At 37.8% G+C, this 15205-nt stretch overlaps 1 protein-coding gene across 4 annotated transcripts; it reads left to right on the forward strand.

Moving 5' to 3' along the window:
• The first annotated feature begins 6 nt into the window (after positions 1 to 6).
• BBS7 (Bardet-Biedl syndrome 7) lies at positions 7 to 15178 on the forward strand. Of its 4 annotated transcripts, none has more exons than XR_793336.3 (19): positions 7 to 84; positions 166 to 231; positions 378 to 440; positions 650 to 825; positions 1314 to 1500; positions 2017 to 2089; positions 3430 to 3546; positions 4707 to 4837; positions 5635 to 5719; positions 6389 to 6491; positions 7035 to 7227; positions 8003 to 8077; positions 9109 to 9174; positions 10678 to 10817; positions 11777 to 11941; positions 12419 to 12528; positions 12649 to 12752; positions 13813 to 14054; positions 14594 to 14729. XR_793336.3 is itself a non-coding variant. In XM_010709931.3 (19 exons), exons 1-19 carry the CDS (start codon positions 49 to 51, stop codon positions 14728 to 14730), a joined length of 2151 nt encoding a protein of 716 aa, XP_010708233.1. In that variant the 5' UTR covers positions 7 to 48; the 3' UTR covers positions 14731 to 15178. The 4 variants fall into 4 exon arrangements, 3 of the variants coding, with proteins under 3 accessions (XP_010708233.1, XP_019470278.1, XP_019470277.1); XM_010709931.3 differs by having other exon boundaries at positions 13813 to 13936; positions 14594 to 15178; XM_019614733.1 differs by lacking the exons at positions 13813 to 14054; positions 14594 to 14729 and adding an exon at positions 13769 to 13801.
• Positions 15179 to 15205: the final 27 nt, after the last annotated feature.

The raw sequence follows: 15205 nt of genomic DNA on the forward strand, positions 1-15205 counted from the left end.
AGTCGCGCTCGGCCGAGCTCGCGCTGCGGGGCCGCTGCCGGCCGAGCCATGGAGGTCAGCCTGTCGCGCGTGGACTACCTGCAGGTAACGGGCCGCGCCGCTCCCGGCCGCGCTCGGGGCCGAGGGGCCGGACGAGGTGAGTGAGGGCCGTGCTTTCCTCGGCAGGTGGGCGTCACGGCGCAGAAGACCATGAGGCTGCTCCCCGCGTCGGGCCGCAGGGCCACCCAGAAGGTACGGTGCGGCGGGGCGCGCGTGGCCCTCCCGGCTCCTCTGGCGGAACGTGACGTAGCGATGTACGGAACTGCGCTCAGCGGAGCGAAGGCGGTGTTTGAAACCCGTACGTGTGCGATGACGTAACGCTGTGTCTGCTTTCGAAGGTGGTGGTGGGCGATCAGGACGGAGTGATTACCTGTTTCGGCATGAAAAAGGGGGAACCTGTGGTAAGTGAGAACGTGCCGCTTCAAAACGGGCTTTTTAAGCTTCCTCCCCTAGAAGTGTGGAGGGCGTGCAGTCAGAGTCGCTGTTTGTCCCGACGTACTCTGTAGCATCCTTAGTTTTGCTAGAGGTTGTAAAGCAGATTTAGTATCCTTTGCACGAAAAGTTGACCGTAAACTCGAAACATGATTGCGATTGCTTTTCTTCTTTACAGACGGTGTTCAAAACACTGCCCGGCCCCAAAATTGCACGCCTGGAATTGGGAGGAGCTCTTAACACGCCCCAAGAGAAAGTCTTTGTGGCCACGGGATCGGAAGTCAGAGGTTTCACAAAAAGAGGGAAGCAGTTCCTCTCCTTTGAAACGAACCTCACCGAAGACATCAAAGCTATGTGTGTACAGTGCTTGGTGTTTGTCATCTCCCTGAAGTTATTCTCAGCCTATAATTTTATGGTTTTGTTTGTTGTTTTTTTTTAACCTTATTGTATGCATGTAGGCAGCGCTCAGTGCTGCTCTAACCTTTAACTTGTGCCTTGGCATGTAGTAAGGAAACTGGAAAGGAACAGTGCAATTGGAAGAGAGTGTGGGGGTGGGGGTGGGGGGCTTGGGGGAAACCTGGAGGCTTTCCCAGCAGTGCATGTGCAGGTGAGTGTAGCTGGGGTTATTGGTTTTTCAGTAGCATAGTCTGTCCCTCTGTCCTTCCTGTAGGAGATCAGGAACAAGATTTTTCTGTTGTTTTTTGTATGGTCTTGGTTTAAGGTGCTTGCCTTATAAAAGCTGATGTGTGGAACCTGCAAGCAATAGCGCACGTGTATACTAACCTAAAAAAGACATGACTGCAATATTCTGGCAAAATGCTACAGTGTTTTCTTTTTCTCAGGCACATTTCAGGAGCAGATCTCTTTCTTTGTGCAAGCTATATCTATAACCACTACTGCGACTGCAAAGACAAACACTACTACCTCTCAAGAGATAAAATCAATGATATTCTCTGCCTTCCTGTAGATAAAGTGAATTGCATTACCCCAGTGCTTGCGTGTCAAGATAGAGTCCTCAGAGTTTTACAGGTTAAAATATTTGCTTGTTTTATGTATTGATGCCACAGCATTGAATTAATTCTTATGGAATAAACATAAGTGTAGTGTATCTTATTTGTCAATGTTACTGTCTACAGTGCTGGTACTTTTTTAAATTAGAAAATTATGATTGTGAACTTGCAAAATTAGTATTGATAACACTACTACAAATAGATTGGATTTCATGGATAGAGGAAGTAAAGAAATTCTTCCATTTTCCACTTTGTTATAGCAATACTGAATGATATCAAATGGTTTAGCACAATTGTTTCTTAGTGTCAGATGCTCTCAGATTATTTTATCATAACTTTCTAAAGTGGTAACACATGACAAGATTTTTTTAAGTCATGTTTTAGTTAAATAAACTTCTTTCTGGCTTAGAAGTGGTTTTATGCAAGAAAATCTGTATAAATGAAGCATGTCCATATTGAATAAAGACGAAATTGTTTATTTTTGATTTCTCCTTTTGAACAAGAACTCATTCAAGATAGTTGTCTTTGTCCCTAGGGATCTGACCTACTGTATGAAGTAGAAGTTCCTGGGCCACCTACTGTTCTTGCTCTAAACAATGGAGATGGAGGTAACAGAATTTTGTATATACATATAACTAAATAATGTACTTCTGCTGCGTTTTTGAGATTTCAACACTTACATTTGTTAACTACATTTCATCTTGATTTTGAAACTGATTTAAAAATGTAGTAGAAAACTATATGAAGCCATACCTTATGACCCATTCTATTTATAGAATATAGATACAGAATATCTATATGTATTATGGTGAGAATTGAATTTTGTTGTACCATATACTGAATTGATGAACAACCAGTAACTCCTTGGGGATGGGAGGGCTAAATGTTGAAGATATTTGCTTAAATTATTCCTATCTAGAAAATTGGAGGGAAAAAAGAACACTTTTAGCAGTATTAAGGGATTTTGCTGCTGGTTTTCTGGTAGAAAAGGTTTACATGTGGATAACTGGATAAAAAGCCTGTTGGCAGTAACAGAAATCACACAGAAAATCTGTTTCTGAGACAGAGTTTACAGGTGAGGCAAGAGTAAAAGGCTAGTAGGATTTCAGGTGAAAGTTGGGGAGAGGGCAAGCATGGGAGTCTTAGGTTGAGATGGCGTAGGGATTATTAGCTTTGTTTTTAAACTGCTTGGGATTTTCATTTGTATGCATTTAGAGGTGTTGCTTGTTTGTAAACATACAATATATACATGTATGCACTTGACTGTTTTAGTTCTAAATAATATTTACATTGGATGAAAACCTCTTACAGTGGCAGTGAGTTGTGATGTGATTTTGTGGTGTAAATGAGAGCTGGACTGTTGGGGGTCTCGTTCAGGCACTGGGTTGGGTTTCTCTTACATCTGGATTTCTGTAAGTAGAATCACAACTTCCATCCATCCATGGATTGATGAGAGTATTGAATAGAGCTCACGTAAAATAAGACTGTGAAAGGATCCAACTTAAAATAGTTTGATAATCCTTTCTGCTAATCTCTCCTAACCTGATATAAATCCCTTTAGTATGTTAATCTGGTGCTTAATTTAGTTTCTGTTAGATTATTTGACAGTGCTCAGATCTAGTTTCAAGAAACAGTTCTTATTTGCTTAAGGTGCAGTACAGCATTCACAGTTAGATGTGTGTTCTGAATAAATAATAACGAATGATTTCTTCTGTAAAGACCATTAAATAGCCTGCCTTTTCCTAAATTTAAAGTACTGCATTAGGAAAAGTTTGTAGGCAGAGCTCCAGAGCAGGAAGGCATTTGTTGTAAAGCCTGACAGTTTTATTATAAGGCACTAATGTTAGGATTTTCTTTTTCCCCTGGTGGGATGAATATTTTCAAAACTTATAAATAGGTCTTATAAATAGGTTTTTATGATTCTAAATTTGCTTAATTTTTTTTGTAGGTGATTCTGGAGAAGAAATTGTATATGGAACTTCTGATGGTAAACTGGGGCTTATCCAGATTACTGGTTCTGCTTCCGTACCTAAGTGGGATATTGACAATGAAAAAAAGAGAGGAGGTACATGTCTCAGTATCTCCCTCTTTAGTTTTCGAGCACAGCTGAGGCTTTGTTACAATATAATCATTAGGAAATAAATGTCATAGGTATTTAAGAGGTGTATTTTAATATTGTCGATACGTGATATTAATGTGTTAATTCTCTTTCATTCTTAAAAATAATTCTAATCAGTGTGCCCTGTATGTTGTTTCCTGTACGTTTTCATTTTTACAATACAATGTTAAAGTGCCATTTGTAAAACAGTTTCTTTGTACGTGATCACTTGGGATTTTTATAATTTTGGTGATTTTTAAAATGCAAATATACACGCTAGATTTTTTCAGATGTGCAGTGACCTTAAAGTCCCTTCAGATTAAAGTCTAGCATCTTCACTGCAAGACAACAAACAAACAAACAACAAAAAAAACAGTAAGGAATTTTTTCTAAAGATAGAATAATGCTCTCCTTAAAGCTCTGTAATATGGTGTAACTTGTTTGGGCATAGTACAATATTTTTCCCTGCTATAGCCTTGGTATGCTGTTTCTGCAGCATGTGTTAGTACTTTTGTGTAAAGGAGAAGAGCAGTGATATATGTTTTTTTTTCCTAAGCTTTCATGAGGTAATTAGATTTATTACTTAACTCTTTTGTTAAAAATGCTCTTGGTATGTCTAAACTCCAAATATGAAATGTGAAGGAGTTTAATTCTTCTGCAGGTTCTCTTGCTTCCTTCTTCCACAGTGTAACTCTGTGTCCAGTCTAGCCATTGTTAACTGTTAAAACATCTGGGGAATCTTAGTCGACTGACGAGTGGGTTTGTCCATTAAGGTGTTGTGTAGCAGCACAAACCTAAGGCAAGTCTGGTGCAAATCAGAACCCTGCATCTGCCACATCAGCTGGAATTCACAGTAGTCCAGTTGGCTTTCCGTCGGCTGTAGGAGACAAAATGTGCTTCCCTCTTCAGCTGGCAGAGCTGGTCAGACAAATAGTTTGGGAAAAAAAAGTGGACTTTAGTCACGGGGGAGAGACTTCAGCCCTCTAGTGGACTCTTCCAGAAATAGCATCAATAAAATCATAAAATCCCAGCAAGAATCTCTTCCTACGCAATTTAATGTGGCCTTCATATTAACGCGTCATAAACAACCAAAGATGAAGTAGACGGTTTGTTTTCTTTTTCATTAGGTATCTTATGCATTGATAGTTTTGACATTCTGAGAGATGGAGTTAAAGAGTTACTTGTTGGACGAGATGATGGAGTGCTGGAAATCTACAGCTTTGAGAGTGCAGATGATCCTGTCCTTCGGTATGATTATGTAAGCCCACATCCAGTATCTTCTTCTTTGCTGGACAGATAAATTTAAAAACTGTATTTCAAAATATCAAATCTTCACATGATTATTACAGCTGAAATATATTTTTGGTTTTGTTTTTAATTTTATATGCTCTGTAATATTGAGAACACAAACGTCAAAGTGCTAGCTAAGTATTTAAGAACCAAGCATTGCAGTGGTCTTGATTAGAGCAAAAAATCAAAACAGTGCAAAGAGTATGTTAAAGTTCTGACTCTGCTCTTACTAAAGTTTCTCCTGGGTCAAACCTAATACAGTGCTTCTCTCTCAGGAAAAATAAATCAAGACAAAAAACCCACCACCACGTTGTGTGAGGTTTGTTTTGCACATAAAATTGTAAGTGTAGCTGTTACGACTTTAACAGCTGATAGAGAAAGTTATTATGCTCAGTAAGGAAGTGGATTTGATCCATAGCGATGATTTCATCCTTCAGACAGACTGTAAATCTTGCTGGAAAAGTGTTTTCCTTTAAACCACATTTTACTGTCTGTAAAATGTTAAAAATTAAGCAGAGTTAATTCAGAATGCATTGGTTAAAAGATCTTGCTTTAGCTGTGGTAGTCACCAGCTAGCTCACTCTTGTGGATCTAGATATTTTGCATCTATGTAGATATGTTGTGATGTAGGTAACAATCCCCTTCCTCTTCCTTTCCCTCTCCCCCCCCCCCCCCAACCAAAAACAAAACAACAACAAAAAAAACAAAACCAGATATTTAGAACAAGCACAGTAATATTTCCCTCTGCTTGAATGTTTTTTAAAGGTTTTATCAGAGAGCATTTCATCAATCCAGGGTGGCTGTGTAGGAAAAGATGGTTATGATGAAGTTTTAGCATGCACATATTCAGGTAAACTTTGTATTATTTACTCAATAAGGTCTAAATAGATAGATACTGATAGCATACTGATAGATAGAACTGAAGCAGGCTGCATTGATAGCACAGCTCATATCTCTTTAAAGTTGCACCGTGATTGGAATCAGGGTGCTTTGTTGAAAATATTTATTTGACTACAGTATTTACACTTCAGGATACAATCAAGTGATTTTTGCTTTTATAAGTAAATGGAATTAAGAAATTAATATATATATATATTAAGTTCAGCCAGAGCATTCTGTCTCAAAACACACTGCAATTTGTACTGTGCTGCATACACATTGCACATCTTTTTTTGTTTGTTTGTTTTCAACTGAAGTACTGGTTAGCAATCACAAATTACTCAAGGTATTTATAGAACTTATTTGTCAGAAGCAGAGGTGGAAAAAAGGAAACTCATTAAAAAAAAAGATACAGAGGTGTTGATTGCACAAAGAGCTTCATGCAAAAGTAACATTTTCCAATGTGAAGAATGACCGCTTACTCATAAAATTTCATGCTTGTTCTCCAAGATAGGATAAAATTAAGTTTTAAATCTCTTTACCCAGTATCTGAAACAAACATTGTTACACACATACAAATACCGGGGGAAGATTTTTACTTATAGCTTGTAATGAACATGAACTTCATATGTTGGTTTAGGCTGGCTGACAGGACTGACTACAGAACTTGCCTATAGAGAAGGTGGATCAGGTGAAGAGCTAAAATTAAGTCAGGAAATGCAGAGCAAGATTTCATCCTTAAGGTAATTTCACTAGATAGAAATGAAGCGTTACAAACTGAAATGCTATCTTTCCTTCCTATGTCATTAGATTTTCTGTATCATTAGTGTATATAGAAGGACATAAAGATGAGAACAGCGTTCTCATCCCATAATCCTTTCCTATATTGCCTTCAAGTGCTTATGTTCTATTTCCTTCCTCCTTGGTTTCATCAAGATAAGATTTTCTTCTCCTGTGCTACCTATAGCTTCTGAATGATGTCAGGCAAGTTTTTTACCAGCATGTCTTTAAAAATACATGGTGCTCTTGAGGAAAAACGTTGCCCCCTCTTGTAACTCATGGGTATTTCCTTTGTCAGAGTACAGTATAATCTACATTTTCATGTGATACAGTTTGTATTTTATCTTTGATGTGTTGGGAACTGAAGGGGAATTAACAATCACTTCTTGTTGGAAAACCTGAACAGATGTGAAGAAAGATTGCCTTGAAGCATAATTGACTTATTTTCTATGGTAGCTGTTATTGTTAATTTTACGGTGACATTATACCTGCTTTGTCTATTCTAGGAATGAAGTGGAACACTTACAGATGAAAGTACTTGGTGAACGTGAAAAGTACCAGCAGTCTTCTCAGTCCAGTTCTGCTGTTTCGTCAGTACCTGCATTCAGTGTGAATGATAAGTTTACATTAAATAAAGATGATGCTAGCTACAGTCTCATCTTGGAGGTGCAAGCAGCTATAGATATCATCCTGGTACAGGTGAGATAAATGATGAGTAATTTGCAGCTCTGTAGTATCTGCAGTTTCTTTAGCAAAGTGAGGAATAATGAAGTTGGTTGGTCTAGGCTTGAATTTAAGGTAGAGTTCAGAACAAATGGCTTTTGAAAGAAATATGCTGTAATGCCTGGCCTCCTTCTGTTGTTGGAGAAGGCAATAAAACCATCTATAAACTTTTTGTTTTTAGAACGCACGCTTAATTTTTATCAGTGTTTCCTTACACTGCTGTGAAGTTAAAAGCAGTACCATATCAAGTAATTAATCATTCAGAAGCCTTTTAATTTTGTTTTCATAATAATCTTAGATTTAATTACACAGAAAACACGTTTATATAAGAAGTAATCTGTGTCAGAAGCATAAATTTTAGTAAAGGAATCATTAATAGGTCTCTAACTTGATCCTAGGTTTCGTGACTGAGCATTGTAATCCTCTTGTTAAAATAGAGAAACGCTTCAGTCATGAATATACTTCATGCATGTCTTAAAGACAAAGTTGCACATCTTACATTAAAGTTGTTGTAAGCCACCTGCACAGGGATTCAGGACACTGCATGAGAATAAGAGAAAGATCACAATGTTAATCTGGGATTAAATGTTCAGAGGTAAGATACATATCTACTAAGATTTTATCACCTGAATATAGATGATGAAGCAATCATTGCTTCTCACTTATTAAAATAATTGGTGACAGTAGATAAATGCATTAGAAGCTACTCAGGAATTTAAGCTGTACGTTTTTCCTTCCTCCTGTTCTGCAGAGCGATGTCCCTGTAGACTTGCTGGATGTGGATAAAAATTCTGCTGTTGTTAGTTTTAGCAACTGCGATTCTGATGTAAGTGAAACAAAAGATATAATGATGTTTCTGAAGACTGCATGATGAAAAGCTCTCAATACAGCATATGCAAAATAGAATTTGGATTTATATGTTTGTAATTTGAAATGCATAGAACTAAACTACCCAGCAATCTGGAGAGCTCAATTTCAATAGAGCTTACGGAATTAGGTATCAGTGACAAGTCATGGCACAGGGCAAAGCCAACTGTGCATGAAGGGATTTGGGAGCGACTGCTGTAGGGCTTTTTTCTTGACAAATTAGGAATGCTGCAGGCACACTCAGTGATGTTCTCTAGTTTGAATTTGTCAGTATCTGTTTACTTCAATGTAATTTAGGTGAAGAACATCATATCCTTTCCTTAGTGTATCTCAAGAAAATCAGACCATGAAAATTCTGTTGTCTGGAAAGTCATATGCTTGCATTTTTTAATACAGTGTTTATAAACTTAATTACTTGTAGAATTACTTACGGTGCTTCTTTGGGAAGGGCTCGTAGGATAGGAGACTTGAAACTACTTTAGCATTGTGAAAATATTTATAATGTCTTTTTAACAGTCCCCAGAGTATTTTAGTTATAAAAATTAAATTTGCACATCATTTCTGAAAGCTTCAGCGAATATCAATTAAATTTATACTCTAAGTTTCTTGCCATTCATGATCATTAATTTAATTAAAAAAAAAAAAATCCGCGTGTATTTAGTCATTTCCCTTTTGTTTCTGGATGTCAGGCTATTATTGCAGATAAATGAGCAAAGCTGACAGATGCGTTCTTGAGGTGAAAAGTTCCTATCTGTGTAATTTTTATGGTGGTATTAAGGAAAACAAGAAACTTCAGTTGATTTCTATTTATGTAGAGAATTTTTAAGTTCTGACACAGTTAACAGTAATTGGAACACTGCAGGGAACTGATGGCTGCATTTTTGTTTGTTTGTTTTAACTTCTGTGAAGCAGCTGTGCATAAATGCCGACAACTTTACAGTGCGTATCTTCAGTTTTGTATTATTTTTCCTCTTTTATTGCTGTTCACAGCCAAATGGCAACTGTCTTCTTGCCACTTACAGATGCCAAGCAAATACTACAAGACTTGAACTTAAGGTAAAGTGCTCGAGGTTATTTTCCGTAAGAAATTGTTATGTGGATGTTTGCTGCGACATGAAGGAATCTTGTTTCACCTGAACTGACCGCTTTAGTTTGTATTTATCCCAGGGACATGATTTAGTGGAGGGTTGTTAGAGTTAGGGTAGTACGGTCAGGTTGTGATTGGACTCGATGATCATTAAGGTCTTTTCTAACCTGAGCAATTCTATGATTCTTTCGCTGGTTGTTTTCTGAGCAGTGTCTAATCTGGGGCTAGTATTCCTTTCTCACTGGTGTAGGGTTTCTAAAGGCTTCTAAAATTGTGTTACATCAGAGGAGAGCCTGGGATCCTCCTTCAAGTACCCCAAAATGAAAGCAATTGAGAAATCGTCAGTAGTGAATGTACTTGATTCTGGTGGCTGTGCGTGGAACTGAAAGTGGAGAAATGTGGGAAGAAAAGTACTGGCACTTTTGTCACAGAATCATAGAATGGCAAGGGTTGGAAGGGACTTCTAGAATCATGTATCTCCAAGCCCCCTGCCACAGACTGCCCAGGGCCCCATCCAGTCTGGCCTTGAACACATCCACGTCCTTGAACACCTCCTTGTCCTGAGAAGTGTTTGAAAAAAGTTACATTGATGAGGGAATATGGCACATATTTGTATTTTGGAGAGGAAGCAAATCCTGTAAATTTATGTTTATGCTACAGGCACGTGGCTATTCTCAGTTTTATGGTTTCTTGTTAAGAAACCAACATATTCAAGCATTTTTGTAATTACCATTGGGAAAATAATAAAAGAAATCAAGATTATTGAAGTCAATCCTCAAGATAATTTGGACTCTAGATTTTCTTTGCATGCAGTCACCTCGCACTGCAGCCTCCTACCCTGATATCTGTTGACTGCACATTTTAAAGGAAAAGATTATGGTTAGATATTTAAGCCTGAATAAAATGCATCAAATGTGGGGAAATTTTTGATTCTTTTTTTGATGAGGGCAGTTATAGACCTAGTGGGCAAGGTTAAGACTCTTTATTTCCTGGGTCCCTTTACTAAGCATTTCTATTGGTGTCCATTTTCACTCTTGAGCAGGTCACTTCGTCTGACTCCATCTTTGTTTTTTATTTAGGGATATGTCCCTGGCTGCTATCTAATGTATTTTTATAAAAAAAAAAGTGGAAAAAAAAAGTAAAAAGGTAACAGTAATGGGGTCCTGAAGAATTAGACTTCTTATTTTAACTGATCAGAAAGTAAGTTACTGGGTTTTTTAAATTAATTCTAATTCATCTATTATTACAGCACTTCCTTAGGCAGCATTTCCCCTAGTTTTAAAACATTCTTGATCTGCTTTTTTTATAGTGGCTCTATCAAATAAATATGGTACTCTAAATACTTCTGTTGTACCACAGAAAATTTACAGATTTCTTTATTATATTTTGAATAATAACAAGTTCTCCAAATCTCAGTAAATCATTCAGTTCACTCTTGTTCTTTTTTGTGGCTTCTACGTTTTCTTCTTCAGATTCGATCAATTGAAGGACGATATGGGACACTTCAAGCATATGTAACTCCAAGAACTCAACCAAAAACCTGCCAAGTTTATCAATACCAAATTAAACCACTTTCACTGCATCAGAGAACTCATTCTATTGACCATGACAGGTATTCACAACAACAACAACAAAAGCCTATTTCTTTTGAAAAACTGACAATCCAGTCAAAAAATTTACTCTATAGACTTAGGCATGTCATTCCTAGCCTACATTTTTGAGCCTGTATGAGTTTATGGGCTTTGTAGGTTTGTCATAAAATGCAAATTTAACAGGTTCCCACATCCCTTGCTGTTCTTTACCTGTTTTCAAGGTCCGTGTATTTTTCACTTTATGGACCTGGGCTACAGAGCAATCAAGTGTATTAACAGAGCTGAGGGTGTGGTAGAAAGGAAACTCTGCTGTGATAGTAACCACAGCCTTTTCAGTTTCAGCCTCAGTGTCCCCTTTACCCCTTTAGAGTAATTCTTTCCCACAACTGATTTGACTCTAAAATGGAGCCAAGACTTTTCTTCCTTATCTCTGAATTTGAAATCTATTTTATGCAATTTCTACTTGATTACTCTGACCTTAATTAACATGTTGTGTTGCTTGCATTAAAACACAACTGAAGAGTTGAAGGAATTGAAGGCCAAATGCAAATGTGTTCTATTCTTTTATGCCTCATTCTTGAAATAAATGTTTGTGGTTTACAGGAGGGGAAACCTCCTTGAAGCTTAGGCATATTTCCTGTGTTTTTAGCTACTATTCAGGTTTAACAACTTGAAATGGTACATGTCAAACACCTTGAGTTTCTTATCCAGTTCTGACATGCCTGCTATAAGATAAAAGTGGAATGTACAAATAGGTCTTTGTTTAGAAATATGGAAAACTAACAGTAATCTGTGCTGCACAACTACTTAGTGGGATACCTGAATTCATGCACAGACTTAATGAAAAAAGACAACTACTTGGGACTAAACATTTTTTTTTTCGTATGGATTACCAATGCACTATCAGTGTACATCCTTTGGAACTAATAGTGATTTTTTTTTTTATTTTTTTTATTTTTTAACTTTCATCCTGTCATAGGCCAATGAATGCACTGGTGCTCAAAGGACAATTCAGTTTCGCTGAAATTCACTCTTGGGTTGTGTTTTGCTTGCCTGAAGTCCCTGAAAGGACTCCACCTGGAGAGAGTGTCACCTTTTATTTTCAAAACACCTTCCTGGGTACCCAGCTTGAAAGTACTTACAGGTAAAATACGATTACTAAAGCACTGGGTGGCTGTGTTTCGATTTTTGTCTTTTTCATTCTCGACTGCTCTGTGAATACCTTTTCATGCACATTCTACTGTTCCTCTCCAATTTGTTTCTGCAGTTTGAAGAAAATAAATAAATAATACAGTCAAGTTACTTTGTGACGAGCATTAGTTTCTACTTTCCTATGGGGTTTTTTTGTGTTTGTTTGTTTTTGTACTGAGGAATGGAAACAACTTGAAAAGCATTTAATATTCATGCAGACAAAATGTGAATAAGCATTTTTTGAAAACCTGTTGCTGCAATTAGATTAAATGTGTCTAAGATTAGTACTCTGTTTATGACTTAATTAGTTATATCTTCCTTCAGCAAAGAAGGCATTAATTTGTAGGTCTTATATCTTAAAGCATAGACACATCTAATGCTTGCATGTGCCTGTAAGTTTGTTCAGTGTAAACTTTTTTTCCCTTTATAGAATAGGTGAGGGATGTTTCAAGTCTGACAATATTTCTACAATATCCATCCTAAAAGATGTGCTTTCCAAAGAGGCTACTAAAAGGAAGATTAATCTCAACATATCATTTGGTAAAACTTTATCTATTTTATTGTCCTTTGCATCATTTTATATTCTCATAAATGGAATATGTATTGCTCATTCATTTGTTGCGGTGTGTTTTTTTTTTTTGTTTTGTTTTCTGCTACTAGATATAAATGAAGAATCTGTGAGGCATACGTTAAAGCTCATCCACCCCAAATTAGAGTATCAGCAGCTGTTGGCCAAGAAGGTTCATTTAATAGATGCTTTGAGAGTAAGTATCTGAGCACCCGTGGAAGGATTTTGTTAGGGATTGTGCTGTCAGATATCAAACTGTTGTGGCTCAAGTCAGAGGCATGTCATACTGGTATGCGTGTCTCTGTTCCCAGGACATGTACTTCCATTACCTAGGAGACAGCCTTCTTGAAGAAAATTCCTATTGGTGCTGTATCATTATTGTATAAGTGGGATTACTGATAGATGTTGAGGATGCCTAAGTCAAACAGTATAAGACAGCCAGCTTTGCCATCTTACATTCTTTTTGCTACTGTTATTTTCCAGTTCCACTTTCATCTCTCTGCACTACCTTTTAAAGATATGATGGTCCGTGCCAGATAAGACTTCCTTGCTTTGGATTGTTATCTCAGTGTGTTATTGTTTCTGAAGTTTCTCTATTCATAATCAATCTCTGCCTAATCTCTTCAGTGGTTAATCTCTGAGAGATGTCACTTTGTCAGCTTGTCTGATTTCTCCAACAGCCAGGATTTTATAATCCAAAACCTGCTGTAATCTTTTGTTGTGTTTTCTGGAGGGAAGAGGGGGGATAAAAATGGACTCCTTGCCCTTTGGTGGAATCAAATGCTAGTTTTAGACCTCTTTCATCAGCAGAAAAACTTCCAGTGAGCACAGTGATCTGACAATTGTTGGCAGCATTTTAGGAGTGTGTAGAACATTTTACTGTCGTAAGTACAGCAATGCCTCTAGAATTTCCTTTTATGTTCAGACTGTCAATGTGTTACGCCTTTCTAGGAATTTCCTTATTCTAAAACTGAAGTGTGGTGAAGGCTTTTAGCCTTCATTAGGCTTCATTCTGTAAGGGCTGAGCTGTGGAGGATTTTGTAAATCTAGTGTATGAAGTGACAAGCAACATCTGATGTTTTGTTAGAAGACCTAAAAGATGAGGCTCTTTGAAAATAGCTCTTCCTAGTTTAGAAGGGGATTGTCTTGCTTCTGAAATGCTTCCTCTTGTCAAAGCCAAGCTTAATTTATTTTTACTTTTATGTTCTTAAGCTACCTAACTGCCTTTGATTTTTATGATGTAAAATATCTTTGAGGAATTACAAGTTCAAGAAGGAAACGTGGACTTCTTAGTGCCAGAATACCGCAGTATTTTGGAAGAGGCAGATCAACTGCTTGAGGAATACAAGAAACAACCTGCACATCTTGAGAGACTTTATGGTTTGTTGATCAGTTAAACCTTTTGTCCTAACTGCAAATTAATGCTCAGGGAGTGCACCCTGGATTCCACTGAAGTAGTTATGAAGTCAGCATTAGTAGAGCTGAAATGATTTGATGGGTAGGTACACTTCAGTAGCTTCAGAACTTCTGTACATTTTACTCGATAGCTTTTTAAATCTGTACAGTGCTCGTCTTTTTTGGCAAGATTAAGGGACTTGATTCAGAGTGGCATTTAAGAATGTATAGGTGACTGATGAAGTTCCCAGTGGTGAAGTGTTACACAATAACAGGAAAATGAACATGGGGTAGAAGGAGAGAATCTTAGGAGATCTGATTTAGCGAAGGAAATTCTGCAACCTTCTCCAATGTTCCCAATACAGCTTTCAGCTCAGAGACTCCCTGCCAGTCAGCAACTTTAACATACAGTGCCTACTCTGTGAGGTCAGTTCCTTTCTCAGTTCACAGATAGGTACGTGTGAGGCAGAAATAACCATGTGGAAATTAAGCTGGTTGCTGGTCTGTTGTAACGTGACATCAGTTTAAAAAGTCCTGTATTTAAAACCCAAACCAGCTGGAAGAGTTGGTACACAATGAGGAGCTTAACCAGAGATTTATATAATAGGGCCAAGTGTAAGTCTTGGAATTTTAACTTTGCAGGTATGATCACAGATCTCTTCATAGATAAATTTAAATTTCGAGGCACCAATGTGAAGAGCAAAGTTCCTCTCCTGCTGGAGCTGCTGGATGGCTGTGAGCAGGACCGGCTGATCGCGTTCTTTGAGGCTGCATCCTGAGCGGGGAAGCAATGAGGAGAGAGAGTACAGTGCTGTCTGTCCTTCTTCAGCTTGTTTCTTTGTTTGGTTAAATCGAGGTGGTTACATGTGGTTTTGTTGGAAGGAAAAGTCCTCTTTATTGTAATGCCAGTTCGTTCCTCTGTGTGCTCTGTATTGCCGTTCTGAGTGCAGTAGTCACTTCCAGTTCGTACAGATTGCTCGCGTGTGAAGCCTGCACACATGTTCCTTTGCACGCAGCTGATCTTTGCACCTCAAGTGTATGTACAGAACCAGCCGTAACCACCGGCCTTTTTCCAAAATGTATTTTCAGTACTGTTAAAAGCTATGCACGCGGAGCAAGGGGGTAGGAATGTAAGAACGATGTTTTTAAAACATGTTGAGAAGCCTGTACGCCTGAAACTCCGACTTGTGAGTTTTTAATTAAAGCTTAATTAAAGTTTTAACCCAAGTTGTGCTGGAGGAGCGCGGTGGGCCT

The sequence above is a fragment of the Meleagris gallopavo genome, chromosome 4, assembly GCF_000146605.3.
Source record: "Meleagris gallopavo isolate NT-WF06-2002-E0010 breed Aviagen turkey brand Nicholas breeding stock chromosome 4, Turkey_5.1, whole genome shotgun sequence".
Lineage (NCBI taxonomy): Eukaryota > Metazoa > Chordata > Aves > Galliformes > Phasianidae > Meleagris > Meleagris gallopavo.